The 13,127-nt window shown below is 54.9% G+C and overlaps 2 protein-coding genes across 3 annotated transcripts; one reads left to right on the top strand and one right to left on the bottom strand.

Annotated features, from left to right (window-relative positions):
• Window positions 1-23: 23 nt before the first annotated feature.
• AKR7A2 (aldo-keto reductase family 7 member A2) lies at window positions 24-6,792 on the top strand. The gene is made up of 7 exons (XM_066375248.1): window positions 24-411; window positions 3,384-3,571; window positions 3,768-3,872; window positions 4,538-4,634; window positions 4,827-4,926; window positions 5,495-5,624; window positions 6,385-6,792. Exons 1-7 carry the CDS (start codon window positions 87-89, stop codon window positions 6,544-6,546), a joined length of 1,107 nt encoding a protein of 368 aa, XP_066231345.1. The 5' UTR covers window positions 24-86; the 3' UTR covers window positions 6,547-6,792.
• Window positions 6,793-7,384: 592 nt separating this feature from the next.
• Window positions 7,385-13,102, bottom strand: MRTO4 (MRT4 homolog, ribosome maturation factor). 2 transcript variants are annotated; one of them, XM_066375253.1, is made up of 8 exons: window positions 12,867-13,102; window positions 10,738-10,796; window positions 9,841-9,944; window positions 9,077-9,158; window positions 8,738-8,805; window positions 8,333-8,484; window positions 7,886-7,962; window positions 7,385-7,777 (listed from the first exon to the last, which is right to left on the bottom strand). In XM_066375253.1, the coding sequence occupies exons 1-8, from the start codon at window positions 12,892-12,894 to the stop codon at window positions 7,622-7,624; spliced, it is 726 nt and encodes a 241-aa protein (XP_066231350.1). In that variant the 5' UTR covers window positions 12,895-13,102; the 3' UTR covers window positions 7,385-7,621. The 2 variants fall into 2 exon arrangements, with proteins under 2 accessions (XP_066231350.1, XP_066231351.1); XM_066375254.1 differs by having other exon boundaries at window positions 12,863-13,101.
• Window positions 13,103-13,127: the final 25 nt, after the last annotated feature.

The following is a 13,127-nucleotide window of genomic DNA, read 5'->3' as shown; positions in this document are numbered from 1 at the left end:
CGACGCTCCCTGACCGCCTCCGGGGCTCCTCCTCTTCGTGGCGGTGGGCGGGGCTCCAGGCTCCCCAGAGCGCACGCGCGGGTCTCATGCTCCGCGCAGCGTCTCGCGCCGTGGCTCGTGCCTCGGCCCGCAGTGCGAGTCGCTCCGGGTCACCGCAGGCTCGCAGCGCCGGCGCCGCAGCCATGTCCCGGCCGCCGCAGTCCGCTTCGGGCGCCCTGGTCAGGCCTGCCACCGTGCTGGGCACCATGGAGATGGGGCGCCGCATGGACGCGCCCGCCAGTGCCGCGGCTATCAGCGCCTTCCTGAAGCGCGGCCACACCGAGCTGGACACGGCCTTTATGTACTCTGACGGCCAGTCCGAGAGCATCCTGGGTGGCCTGGGGCTCGGGCTGGGCGGCGGCGACTGCAAAGGTAACGCCTAGCGCCCGCGTCCTGGTCCCTGACATCCCCCTGTACCGTGCGGGATGCTGACCCGACCCCAGTCATGATGCACCGACCGTGATCGGGACCGACAGTTTCGTCCCCTCCCTTAGCCGTCCCTCAGTGGATTAAGGCCCCAGCTGCTCAGGCTCGGTGCATATCTAGCCCCAGACAGCTGGACAGTGCTTTGTCCTGACCACCTTCCCTTTCCCTTCTCTTTCCACTAGGGGTTGCTACTCGGGAACCCCCAGGTCTTACGGGGACCTTGGCCTGGCCTTTAGCTTTCTACCCCTGTTGATTTCTTTTCTTTCTTTCTTTTTTTTACAGGGACAGAGAGAGAGTCAGAGAGAGGGATAGAAAGGGACAGACAGACAGGAACGGAGAGAGATGAGAAGCATCAATCATCAGTTTTTCGTGTGACACCTTAGTTGTTCATTGATTGCTTTCTCATATGTGCCCTAACCACGGGCCTTCAGCAGACCAAGCAACCCTTTGCTAGAGCCAGCGACCTTGGGCTCAAGCTGGTGAGCTTTGCTCAAACCAGATGAGCCTGAGCTCAAGCTGGCAACCTCGGGGTCTCGAGCCTCGGTCCTCAGCATCCCAGTCCAGCGCTGTATCCACTGTGCCACTGCCTGGTCAGGCTACCCCTGTTGATTTCTTGGTGTCCTCTCTGAGGCACTGGTCTCCAGAGCTATACCATTCCGCCTCCAATCCTGTCAGGTGCCCATAACCAGGCCACAGGCGCTCTGCCTACGCCCTTCTCCCCATTGCCCTTGCTGCCCACGCGCTCCCTTTTCTCATCCTTTCCTTTCATCAGCCCCTACTTTGCTCTGTTCAGTTAGCAGTCTCCATGGCGCTCTCAGGGAGTGGACCAGGTTGGGCCGGGGGAGCAGAGGCGGAGATGTGAGAGAGAGGGTAAGGTGGCTCTAACCGACCCCCAGCAAGCTCAGAGTGTGGTGGGAAGGTTGAAGTCAGTGATTACAGGGTGACCCAAGAGGGGAAGCATTCTGGGGGAAGGAGGGGAGGGATGACCAGAACAGAACTAGGGAAGGCTCACAGAACCCTGGAGCTGGGCCTTGAAGGCTCAGTAGTGGTTTGCTGGGCAGAGAATGATGGAAAGGGGCAGTAGTGCCAAGGGCACAGCTGTACAATGAGGGCTTGGAAATGCAAAGTGCCTGGTATGTGGAAAGATGGCCAGTAGGCAGATGTGGCTTGAATGTGGGATGTGTGAGTGTGGAGGGACTGTCCCCCATTAGCCTGAGGCCATTAGAAGTGCCTAGGAAGGTGCCTTGCCCATAGTAGGGCCCAGTAAACATTAGCTATTGTTATTACTACCTCACTTGGCCTCCTCTTCCCCTGTCCATCTGTCTGCCCCCACCTCACCCCCCTTTCCAACCCTATGGGGCTTCCCCTCTGGGTCCTCCATAGAGCCATAGCTCTGTGGATCTGAATGAACAGAACGGGCCCATACTCTCTGGTTCACCTGGCTGCTGCTTGCTGATAATGAAGGTTTTGTTTCTGAATTGGTTTTTCTCCTCCAGCCCTTCCCTGCCTCCTTCTTTGAGGTCAGGCATTCATGAGGCCAAAGTCCTCAGGTCGGACCTGAGGCAAAGTTCACCCTAGGCATGCAGGGGAATGGAGACTCTCTGGTCAAAAAGCTGTGGGACTTGTTCCCTCATATGAAGTGGTCTGATGACTTCCCCTCTGAGTTGCTGAGTTGCCTTTGCCAGGTATGAAAAATGTGGACTCCATCCACCCACCAATCCAGACAACCAGCATTCTTTGTAGCATTGCCACGCTTGCATGGCAGAAGTCTATCTTGTTCCCATGGGGATTGTGCCTCAACCGTGGGGGTGTGGTGTGCACACTTCCTGTGAATCTGGAAGAGGAAGGGAAACTATAATTGCCTTCTGCTTCTTTTGCCTTCTACCTGTCTCTCAATTAGATCGCTGCCAGCGCTCCTGTTCAGGCAATGCAACTCTTCCCTGAATTCCCCCTGTAACCTCTTTACATATCTTTATATTTCCAGGCCTGCCCCCTTGAGTCTTTTCTCTATACTGCAGCCAGAGTGCAGAATACGTACGGACTTGAAATGTTTGAAGAAAACCCTTTGGGATTCCGTCTGTGCCCTTTCTCTTTTCTCTTGTCCCATTGCTCCGTGGTTGGAGTCTGTTCTTATAACTCAGAACTGCTAACTATGGCCCTTCACATACTGTATTGCCTTGTGTTTGGTGTTGCCTGTGTTCCCACCCTCTGGAATGTTCTTCCTATCCTTGTTGACCATGAGCTCCTTGAGGGCAGCAGTCGAGTGTGTTTAGTGCATCTCTGTGGACTCAGCCTTCAGTGTAAGGCTTGGCACAGTCAGCAGATGGTGATTGATAATAGTTGTAACAGCAGGGAACATGGAGAACTTGCATGTAAGATCATGTAGTTCATCCTCATGATCTCCCGAGGAAGATAGTGCCATTACTGTCATCCCTATTTTACAGGTTATAGGGCTGAGGCTCAGAGAACTTCAGTCAGGGTCACATGGCTAGTAAATGGTTATAATAAGTCTTTTTTTTTTTTTTTTGTATTTTTCTGAAGCTGGAAACTGGGAGAGACAGTCAGACAGACTCCCGCATGCGCCCCACCAGGATCCACCCAGCACACCCACCAGGGGCGAAGCTCTGCCCACCAGGCGGTGATGCTCTGCCCCTCCGGGGCGTTGCTCTGCTGCGACCAGAGCCACTCTAGCGCCTGGGGCAGAGGCCAAGGAGCCATCCCCAGCGCCCGGGCCATCTTTGCTCCAATGGAGCCTTGGCTGCGGGAGGGGAAGAGAGAGACAGAGAGGAAGGAGTGGGGGGTGGAGAAGCAAATGGGCGCTTCTCCTATGTGCCCTGGCCGGGAATCGAACCCGGGTCCCCCGCACGTCAGGCCGACGCTATAATAAGTCTCTTAACTGTTACATTTGACCCCCAAAGTGAAAATTGCCACCAAGGCCAATCCCTGGGATGGGAAGTCACTGAAGCCTGACAGTCTCCGGGCCCAGCTGGAGACCTCGCTGAAACGACTGCAGTGCCCCCAAGTGGACCAATTCTACCTGCACGCACCTGACCATGGCACTCCCGTGGAGGACACCCTGCGTGCTTGCCACCAGCTGCATCAGGAGGTGAGGGTGGCACCGAGCTCTGGGAGGAGGTCTGCTGCTCCTCTCTTTGGCTTGTCATTACCCAGGCGAGTGGAGGCTCTAGGGCTGTCCCAAAGCAGAGCTGTGGACAGTCCCCATTCCTAGGGTCTTCACTCTGGTCTCCCCTTTCTGGCCTTCAGGACTAGGCTGGCTTCTCACCACCGCCTCTTCCCTGCAGGGAAAGTTTGTGGAGCTTGGCCTCTCCAACTATGCCGCCTGGGAGGTGGCTGAGATCTGTACCCTCTGCAAGAACAACGGCTGGGTCCTTCCCACTGTGTACCAGGTGCGGGACAGGGCTGCAGAGGATCCCAACCCCTCCTGGCCCCTCCGACTGCCCCATGCTCTCTCCATAGCTGCCACCCCCTGCTCACAGCCTGTATAGGGGCCCCAGGGGCCCTCAGCCTGGCCAGCAGGCACCTGCCTGCCATGAACAGCAGGGGCCCGTCCTTCCTGCTGCCTTGCTCTGCACATCAACCTGGAGCACTCCTCTCCCTTCTGCCTGGGAGAAGTGCTCAGCTTTCACTTAGATGGCTCTTCTTTGGAAGTTTTTCCTGATGCCCCACCGGGGCCTCTAATCTTCAGACCTAATCTTCATGCGTCCGTATTTGTGAACACCTGCTATAACTGTAGAATCCACTCTTATTGTGATTATCTATATTCTCTGTGTTTTTACCTTGCCGCTAACATCTTTTAGAGACAGAGACCTTTCTTGACCCACTCATATTTGGAAGCCCATAGTTGGTGTCCACAGATATTTGTGGAATGATATCTCTAGTCCGGTTTCCCTTCCTGAGTCCCAACAGTCTCCCTGTCCCCTACCACCACTAGTGATTTGGGAAGTCATTGCTGAAGTCCTGGGCAGGTTTTGACTGGAGGCTTTAACAGAAGGCGGCTGGGGTCCCTTCCCTTAACTTGTGCATGCTCTCCAGCTGGCCCTTCTACCTGCAGGGCATGTACAACGCCACCACACGGCAGGTGGAAACAGAGCTCTTACCCTGTCTCCGGCGCTTCGGACTGAGGTTCTATGCCTACAACCCTTTGGCTGGTATGGGCTGCTATGGGGACAGGCTCCCCCTGGGGTAGGTGGGCATTCCTGGCCCTGGGAAGCAGGGAGGAGTTTGACAGGAGGCTGGGCTGTGTTCTCCATCCCTCCTGATCCTCCCCACAACTTCCCCCAGTCCAGAACAGCCTCTGGGAGCAGTGCTGGTTGGGGGGTCTGACTGCAGCCTTCCTGCAGGGGGACTGCTAACTGGCAAGTACAAGTATGAAGACAAGGATGGGAAACAGCCTGTGGGCCGCTTCTTTGGAAACAGCTGGGCTGAGACCTACAGGAATCGGTGAGTGTGCATTAGGTGGGCCGGGGGTTGGGGGCCCCTGTTATCTGAATAGAGAAGATCTAGGCTGCTTTCCCAGGGGCTCCAGGCCTCCCTTGCAGCCTGGATCTGTCTCTTGATTCCTGCAGGAGTTACAAAACTCTCTGTGGGGTTTCTTCTTGTTTTCTTGGGACCTCTGGGACGAAATGAGGATCCCTGGACCTTATGCTGGGTCTTCCAAGTCACAGCTGCTCCCTGGGAATGCTCATCACCTGCCAAGAGGGCAGGAAAGAACCTGGGTTGAGGTTCAGGCCTGGGGCCCGCCCCGAGCACTAGCTGTCTTTGTTCCACTGGGGAAGTGAGGGCAGGCCCGAGTTCTTAGGAGTAAAGGTGCTGTGGAGGTCCTGTGAGGGAGCCAGCACCGAGTGGTTCTGCTGCCTAACAGAGCGGGAGACTTGCCGCTGGAGAGGGCACTGGTCCCTCGGTGCTGCGGGTGGCGGTGGGTGCAGCCCCCCTGCTTGGCTCTTTGCCTGTAGCCTACAGTGTGACTGACCCCATGCCCCTGACCTCTGTGCCTCCCTCGCCCTCCCAGCTTCTGGAAGGAGCACCACTTCAAGGCCATTGCCCTGGTGGAGAAGGCCCTGCAGGCCGCTTACAGCTCCGGCGCCCCCAGCATGACCTCGGCCTCCCTCAGGTGGATGTACCACCACTCCCAGCTCCAGGTAGCCAGCTGTCCCAGGGGGTGCTGCTTCTGTGCTGCTTTTCTTGACGGGGGGATGGAAGAAGGGAAAGGGCTATACAATTATTCGGTGACTTCTGAAATTTCTGTGGCCCAGTTCTTTTGGGTGGTAGTCCTGTTGTTCAGGCTCCTTAAGTGCCGTCTCAAACACCCTGGGCCCCGTGAGGTGTAATCCCAAGTTTGCATGAGGACACTGGCTCAGAGGCTTTCACAGGACCAGGGTCCCCCTGCTCCATGTGACTGGGCATGGACGTCTGAAACCTCCATTTTTTAACCATTAGCATTTATTCCGTCCTTGGCTGCCTACTCCACAGCAGGGTACAACTGTCCCTGTTGGGGCCACCCTCTCCTTGCTGTCCCTTTGCCCTTCCTCCAGCTTGGGCACTGTATGACTCCTCTTTGTTGAGCAGGTAAGTGCCCGGCCTGAAGCAGTGCTTCACAGAATTTTAATTCCCACAATCACCCTGCAAAGTACAGGAAGTCTGAAGCCTAGAAGTTAAGTAACTAACCTAGGCTACCCAGCTGCTGCATGGCAGAGGGGCGTGGTTCTCAACTTAGGTCTGCCTGCTGAGACTTGGGGCAGGGCTTAGAGCTGTCTGGAGGCAAGGTTATGTTCTTTCTGTAATAACATCAGGTATAATAAAGACATCCAATCCCAAATCCCAGCAGGGACAGGGCAGGGAGGAGTGCATGGCTGGAGTTACTGCGACTGGTGTGTTGATGTTGGGCCTCTCCCCTTGCAGGGTGCCCATAAGGATGCGGTCATCCTGGGCATGTCCAGTCTGGAGCAGCTGGAACAGAACCTGGCAGCGACTGAGGAAGGGCCCCTGGACCCAGCCGTGGTGCAGGCCTTTGATCAAGCCTGGCACCTGGTTGCCCATGAATGTCCCAACTACTTCCGTTAAGCCTAGTGCTGACTTGAGGTGGCAGTGGTACACGCCTGTCACTTTACATTCTCACCCTGGCCTTAAGCTGCTTTATTTCACCTGTTCTTTCCTTATCACCTCAGTTCACAAATTGTTTTGTTTCCTGTCTTCTTGCAATATGCCCAACTGCCTTCACAAAGTATAAAGGCTGGGGCCATGGTCTGCTCCAGCATTTCCTGTCTGAATAAAGCAGGCACTTGACCTGGTGTAGCCCAGGCCCGAGGATCCTGGTGAACTTGTTTCTTCTGCTGCCAGCCGCCTATTTCCTGTTCTTCCCGAGGGCTTGGTGAGAGGGGTGCAGGAGCACAGATTCATCTCTAAAGGGCAGAGGCAGTGGGAGGCTCTCCCTGGCCTCCTGTGTTGAATGCAGCCTGAGCCCTCTAGAGCAAGACTGTAGGTGGCCGTGGCCCTTCACACACGACAGAAAAAGGGCCGTCTGACCTGCAGTGGATTTTCTCATTTAGAAATGCCCTCACTGAACTATTTACAAATAGAACAATCTGGGCAAAGCCCTATCATTAGAGCCACCACCAAGAAAGAGACCTCCCACGATGCTGTGGGACGCTGTCAACACTCCCACCACTGGCAGGGGCTTCACCCATCTCCACTGAAACCTCCTGCCGTTTGTCAGACAAGATCTAAGCCCTGGTCTGGGAGAGCGAGCTTGTGTGGAGGGGTAGGGAGAGTCCCAGGTGCCCGTTTCAAGCAAGGGCACTGAGCGCCAGGGAAGAGAAGCCCTGGTGGCTGCCCACCCGTTCCGGGGGATCACGTAGTACTGGAAGATGACTCACAAGGTGAAGAAAAGGAACCCCAGGAATCCAAACAAATGCCCAAACACAAAGGCCCTTTTACTAAGAAAGTTCCCTTTGCCATCCACAGGGAGACACCCTACAGACAGTTTTATTCTATGTAGGAAAACAGTCTGTTCCTATTGCCACTCTGTCTTTGTTTACAACAAAATAAACAGCGGCTCCTCCAAGAGGGGCAGCGGCAGTCCTGTGTGGACAGGACGACACCTGGAACAGGCCAGGAGACCCTCAGTCCTGCGCGCCTGTCAGTCGTCGTCGTCATCGTCATCATCTGATTCTTCTGCTGACTCGGGGGCACTGTCTGGCAAGTCATCTCCCATCTGCTGGAACCTTCCCGACTGTGCGTCCCACATGTATTTGATGGTCACCTTGAATTCAGCCATCTCATATCCGAAAAGCTTCTGCAAGAGACAAAGGAACCAAGAGTCAGGAGGAGTGGGTGTGATCAGGAGTCTCTGTCCCTCTGGCCGCAGCCTGCAGACTGCTGGGAAGCGCTGGGCCGGACTCACCAGGACGCGGGCCTGCTCTGGGGTCAGCACGTCGCCCTCCTTGCACACCTCATAGTCGGACAGCAGGGTCACCACACCTGCAGAGAAGGGGGAGGGGCCAACAGTTACTTCTGTCCGCTACTGGGAGGAGTCTGCTTGGCCACCTGTCACCCACCACTCCAGCACACACCAGGGCACGGGTTAGTCAGCAGTGTTCAAGTGGCCTGCGGGTGTACTCGGGGGAGGAGTGACTGCCTCCCCACTGTCCCTTAAGTGCTAGGTGCTGGCTGTAAGTTACTGTCCACATTCCCCCCAACCATGGGGCGGGCACTCAGACCCTCTCTCATGAGAAAACGAAGCTGGCAGAAATAACCTCTCAGCCAGAAAGGGGAGAGTGGGCCTGTCAGGTGGGGGCCTGTGTTCTTGGCCACTGAGCTGTGATCTTTTAGCTCCAGGGACCTCCCATACCTCTCTTGAGGGCAGTGGGCAGACCCAGCTGCCTCAGCTGGGGCTCCATGGAGTGGGGGAACTGCTCCAGCGGCCCCGGGTCCAGGCTCACAGTAAAAGTTGCTTTGTTTCCAGCACGGGCATAGTCCATTTCCGTGTATTTTGTGAACCACCTTAGGGGGACAGGAGTGGTTGGGGGGAGGTTCCTGACTGGCCCACCAGCCCACCTGAAGTCAGGCTCCCCTGAGGCTTTGCCATCCCTCCCCTCCCCACATTGGCTGCTGGCTACAGCTAGCCTGGAGCACCATGCTGGGAAGACTCAGGAATGGGTTCCAGGAATCAGCTCTTACTCAGTGTCTCCACCATACAGAGACCCTGAATTACTCCTTCCCCAGTCCTCCCAACCCCTCCCCCCCAAACACTCACTCATCCACTTCCTCTTTAGTGCGATTGGTGAAAAGGAGACCGACCTCACCTCTCAGCTTCTTGCTGACCTAAAGAACAAAAGGGGGGCGGTCTGGTCACATCAGAGCAGTAGTTTTCAACTGGCGGCACATTTGGCAACCTCTGGAGGCATTTTTGATCATCATAGCCAGGTATGTGTGGGGTCTACTCTCTGGGTCTGGAGGTTACAGAGAGCCGGGGCTTTAAACCAGGCCTTGCTCTCCCCGGGGGCCGCCAGCCGGCTGGAGTGTGTGTCACGTGACAGTGGCAGGCGAGAAGGCAGCTCGGCCTTGGCCCCTCCTGGTGACACCAGAGACTCACCTGATGGAGGTTGTCTTTGTACTCATCAGATGGGCTCCGACCTAAGGCCACCATCATCACTTTGTTCTTGCCAAAAAACATCCTACAGAGAAGAGGGCTTTGTGAAGGACGAGGCCTGCCCAGCCCTCCCCTCAGTTAAACTGGAGGTGTGGTCAGAGGCCCCACTTCTTCCATGGAGCCCTGCCCTGTCTCCAGCCCAGGGTCCCTTTCACTGTTTTCCTGCCTGCTGACCTGACATTCATGACATTTTGTCAATCAGCCCACTGTGGATGTAATGTGATAACCCCACCTTCCCCATCTGAATGCAGGGAAGACACCTGTTTAATGGTCTGCATCAGAGCTGGCATAGTGACAGACCCGAGTTACCCGCTCTGTCATAATTCCAGCCCAAGGACAGGCACTTGCCACATGGCTTGTTCAGCCCGCTGTTAAGTCACCGCTGCATCCCAGAGCCCATACCAACATTCTACAACTGACACGGTGTTCCTAAGAGGACTAGACCCCCGGGGTAAGGGAGCCCCTTCTGGGAGGGATCAACACTCAAACATTCCCTGAGCGATGACCAAATCCTGTCCTCCACGGAGCTCAATTGAAGGCCAGCTGTAATAGTTAAAACGTGCCCTTCAGTGGGGGCAGGGGACTCTGTCCTTATTATGATGCCATGCGTTGTGACCCAGGTACCCAAGGGTCAGAAACTGCCCCTGTGCTTTGAGAGCTGTGGGGCCCTTTCCACACTCAGAGTGCCCCTCCTGCCGCCTGCTCACCGGCTGTGCTTCCAGGCGTTCCGGATGTCCTTCAACCTGCTGTTCCTCATGTTGGCCACGGAGAAGATGAAAAGGTACTTGTACGTGTCCACACATTTCCGAAGCTGTGGAACAGTTAACAGGGTTCTAAGTTCGAGGGGCACCTCAGGTGGGCAACCCTCTGGCCTCAGCTGGGAGAAATGCTCCAGGTCCCTTACAACCGGAAGCAGAGCTGGAGGCCTCTATGCCAGGTCCACCAAGTACAGGGTCTTCCTTGGGGCAAAGCACATGACCTCAAAGAGTACGGGGAGTTGAGGCACGGGTCTATACTCCACTGTTGTTCCAGGTGTCTGACTTATCTGGGGCCACTCTGTGCTCTGTTAATTGTTAACCTAGAAATATTCACCTACACTAGAAAGGCACCTATTAAATGAAACAGACGAAGCCTCATTATTTACTCTTAAGGGGAGGTGGGTCACCAGCTCTGCTCTGCGGGCGCAGCCACGAGTGTCTCCGGAACAGCAGCAGGAGACAACCTGCAGCCCTGAAGCAGCACAGCTGGTGCATTTACCCACAGCTGGTATCTCCCAGCTCTTTGACATCAGGCAGACTAACAAATCTCTGTAAGCTTCAGTTACTCAACTGCCAAACGGTGATAATGTCACCTCCTATGCAGGGACAGAGTGGAATGATACACATGGAACACAGCCTCGTGAGGGCCCAGAGCAAGAGCTCAGTCAAAGCTGGATGTCATGATTACGGGAGTTTTTATTGGTGCTGCCACAAGCAGGAAAAGGGCTGCACCAGCAGTGTTTCCTTTTCTCTTTTTTAAACAGTGCGTTTCCCTAACATGCAGCCCTATACCCACCTTTCTAAACCAAATTCAAGGTCTGGAAAATGAAAAAGAAAAGCTCTTACCTCCTCTATCAAATTCTGTTTCAGTTCCAAGCCTTTCTTAGCAGTTTTGGTTAAGGAAACTAACAAAAGAGAAACAGGAGGCATGATGAGACACAAGTCTGTATGCCCTGGAGGTCCATTTTCTTCACGCGTTCAGCTCAGCCAGGTCAGTGCGAGGAAGCAGCAAGGATATTCCCAGGGTCCTCCGAGTGCCCAGTTTCTGGTGGTCCTAACCCTGGAGATTCTGATATATTTCCTGTTATGCATACTACATATTCCTTAGTGCCTCTTAGTTTAACTTAGAATCCACTACTGAGGTGTGGTTGTGGGGCTAGTTCCTACTCTTGGGAGTGCTTTCAGAAGCAGACCTAGCCTGCTGGCTGAGGCAGGTCCCTTTCTGCCCTTGGCCATGGTGCATAGAGACCACCTATGGCTGGACTCTGCTGTGGAATGAGCAAGTCTGGGGGCCCATCATTTGTCTATTTGTCTCCTCTGCCACATCATTTGCAGTTTGGGCTCATGGATACAGCAATACCACAATGGGGAAAAATACGTATTCCTACTATAACAACAGCTGGGGCCCAAATGCCCCTTACCCACAAGGACTTGGCATCTGCCAGATCTCAACATGACTCCCTCCACAGAACCCACAAACAGAGCATCAAGTGCAAAGCCCAGGGTGCCCCCAGGAAAAGGCCACCTCTTATTTATCCTGCCCGGGACTCAGTCTCTCTTCAGAAGGCATACCTGCAGAAAGGTAATCACACTGGTCAGGGGCAAGCAAACTACAATGGTCCATTTCCCACCACTTCCACTGCTACAACTGTGAACCAAGCCAGCGTCACCCTCTCTTGGATTACTGCTGGTCTTGCTGCTTCCATCCTACCCAGTCCATTGTCAACAAGGCAAACTAAGGCGATTAAAAAAAAATTTTTTTTTTTAATTGACTTTTGAGAGAGAGAGAGAGAGAAAGAGGCAGGGGAAAGCAGGAAGCATCAACTCATACTAGTTGCTTCTTGAATGTGCCTTGACCGGGCAAACAGAGGGTTTCAAACTGGCGGCCTCAGCATTCCAGGTCAATGCTCTATGCACAGGTCTGCGCCACCACAGGTCAGGCACTAGGGTGATCTTTTAAAAGTAAAATTAAACCGTGTCATTCCTCTTAAGCTCTCTCTCTCTCAGAGGGCTCCACATTTCACCAGGATGTGACAGGCAATTATTTGCAGAGGTCTTAAAAGCCTTGTCCACTGTGCCCCCATCTACCCCCTTTGCTCACTCTTCTCCAGCCACACAGGCCTCTTGTCCCAGGACATGTTAAGCATGCCCCCAGGTCAGGCTTTGCACTTGTGTTTCCTGTCCTTGGAACATCATTCTCCAGGTAACTCCACAGGTTGCTCACTTCCTTCACATTTCTGCTCATTTGCCGCCTCATCAGATAGACCTTCCCTGGTCACATTACACAAAATAACATCATCTGTTTCTCTTTTACTCCACGGGACTCATCACTATCTGACTTACTTGGTTTCTGGTATCATGGAGGAATATACTTCTCATGACTAAAACGTCAGGCTCAATGAGGGCTCTAGGCCTTACTGCTGTATCGTCGTAAGCCTAGAGAGTGCCAAACCCCTAAAATATTTGTTGAGTGAATGTGCCAAGCAGCCGGGATGAGAGAGAGGCCACTACAGTTTCTTAGGAGGTGCCATATGAACTGATAGCTGAGAAAGTCAGCCATGTGAAGATCGGATCATAAGCATTCCAGGCAACAGGAACTACAAGTACGAAGAGCCAGACGCGAGAATAAGCCTGCACTGACAGGAGAGGCAGCCAGGGTGGCGAGAGGGCTGAGAGCTCAGGGAAATGGGCGAGGGCAGACGCAGTCTGGGTGATCAGAAGCTGTTTCCTGGCCCAGTAGGCCTTGGAAGAACACGCGAGGCCTGGCAAAAAGTCTCCGCTCCCTTGCCCCAACCAGGCTCTCGGATGCTGCCTCTGCCCCGAATGCTCCCGCCGCCAGCTAGCCGCGAGCCCGCGGAGGTCTGCGCGTCCCATTCTGTGCCCTCAAAATCCCCATCGAAGCCGGCATCCAGTCAACGGAACCCCGTCCCCCACACCCCACCTCCAAACCGGGTTCCAATGCCCCACTCACCCACCTTTCTTGTCGCGCTTGGATTTGGGCATCGCTATGCAGCCACGTGCGGCGGAAGTCGGTGTTGCCCGTTAGGACCCAGACGGGACCCTGGGAGCTGTCCTCGCGTGTGCCTGACCCAGTCTGAGCTGCGGACAGCCTTTCTTCGCCTGGCCGCCACCTGCGCTCTTCCCCACGTCTCCAGGGGTACTTTCCGCGCGTCCGGGGACCCCCGAGTTCTGAGCACCGCACTCGAGGGTTTTGCATGCGTTTCCCAACTATATGG

Source organism: Saccopteryx leptura, chromosome 3 (assembly GCF_036850995.1).
Source record: "Saccopteryx leptura isolate mSacLep1 chromosome 3, mSacLep1_pri_phased_curated, whole genome shotgun sequence".
Classification (NCBI taxonomy): Eukaryota; Metazoa; Chordata; class Mammalia; order Chiroptera; family Emballonuridae; genus Saccopteryx; species Saccopteryx leptura.
The sequence above is the reverse complement of the archived record's forward strand: the minus strand, read 5'-3'. Positions and strand labels throughout refer to the sequence as shown.

Bases quoted from the DNA above. Each gene is read 5' to 3' on its own strand.
- MRTO4 (XM_066375253.1), bottom strand. From the start codon at position 12,894: ATGCCCAAATCCAAGCGCGACAAGAAAG. The intron at 10,797-12,866 runs GTGGGTGAGTGG...CTCTTTTGTTAG, and splicing joins ATCCAAGCGCGACAAGAAAG to TTTCCTTAACCAAAACTGCT. The intron at 7,963-8,332 runs GTATGGGAGGTC...CCTTCTCTGCAG, and splicing joins GCCCACTGCCCTCAAGAGAG to GTGTGGTGACCCTGCTGTCC.
- AKR7A2 (XM_066375248.1), top strand. From the start codon at position 87: ATGCTCCGCGCAGCGTCTCGCGCCGTGGCTCGTGCCTCGGCCCGCAGT. The intron at 4,635-4,826 runs GTATGGGCTGCT...GCCTTCCTGCAG, and splicing joins TGCCTACAACCCTTTGGCTG to GGGGACTGCTAACTGGCAAG. The intron at 4,927-5,494 runs GTGAGTGTGCAT...TCGCCCTCCCAG, and splicing joins GCTGAGACCTACAGGAATCG to CTTCTGGAAGGAGCACCACT.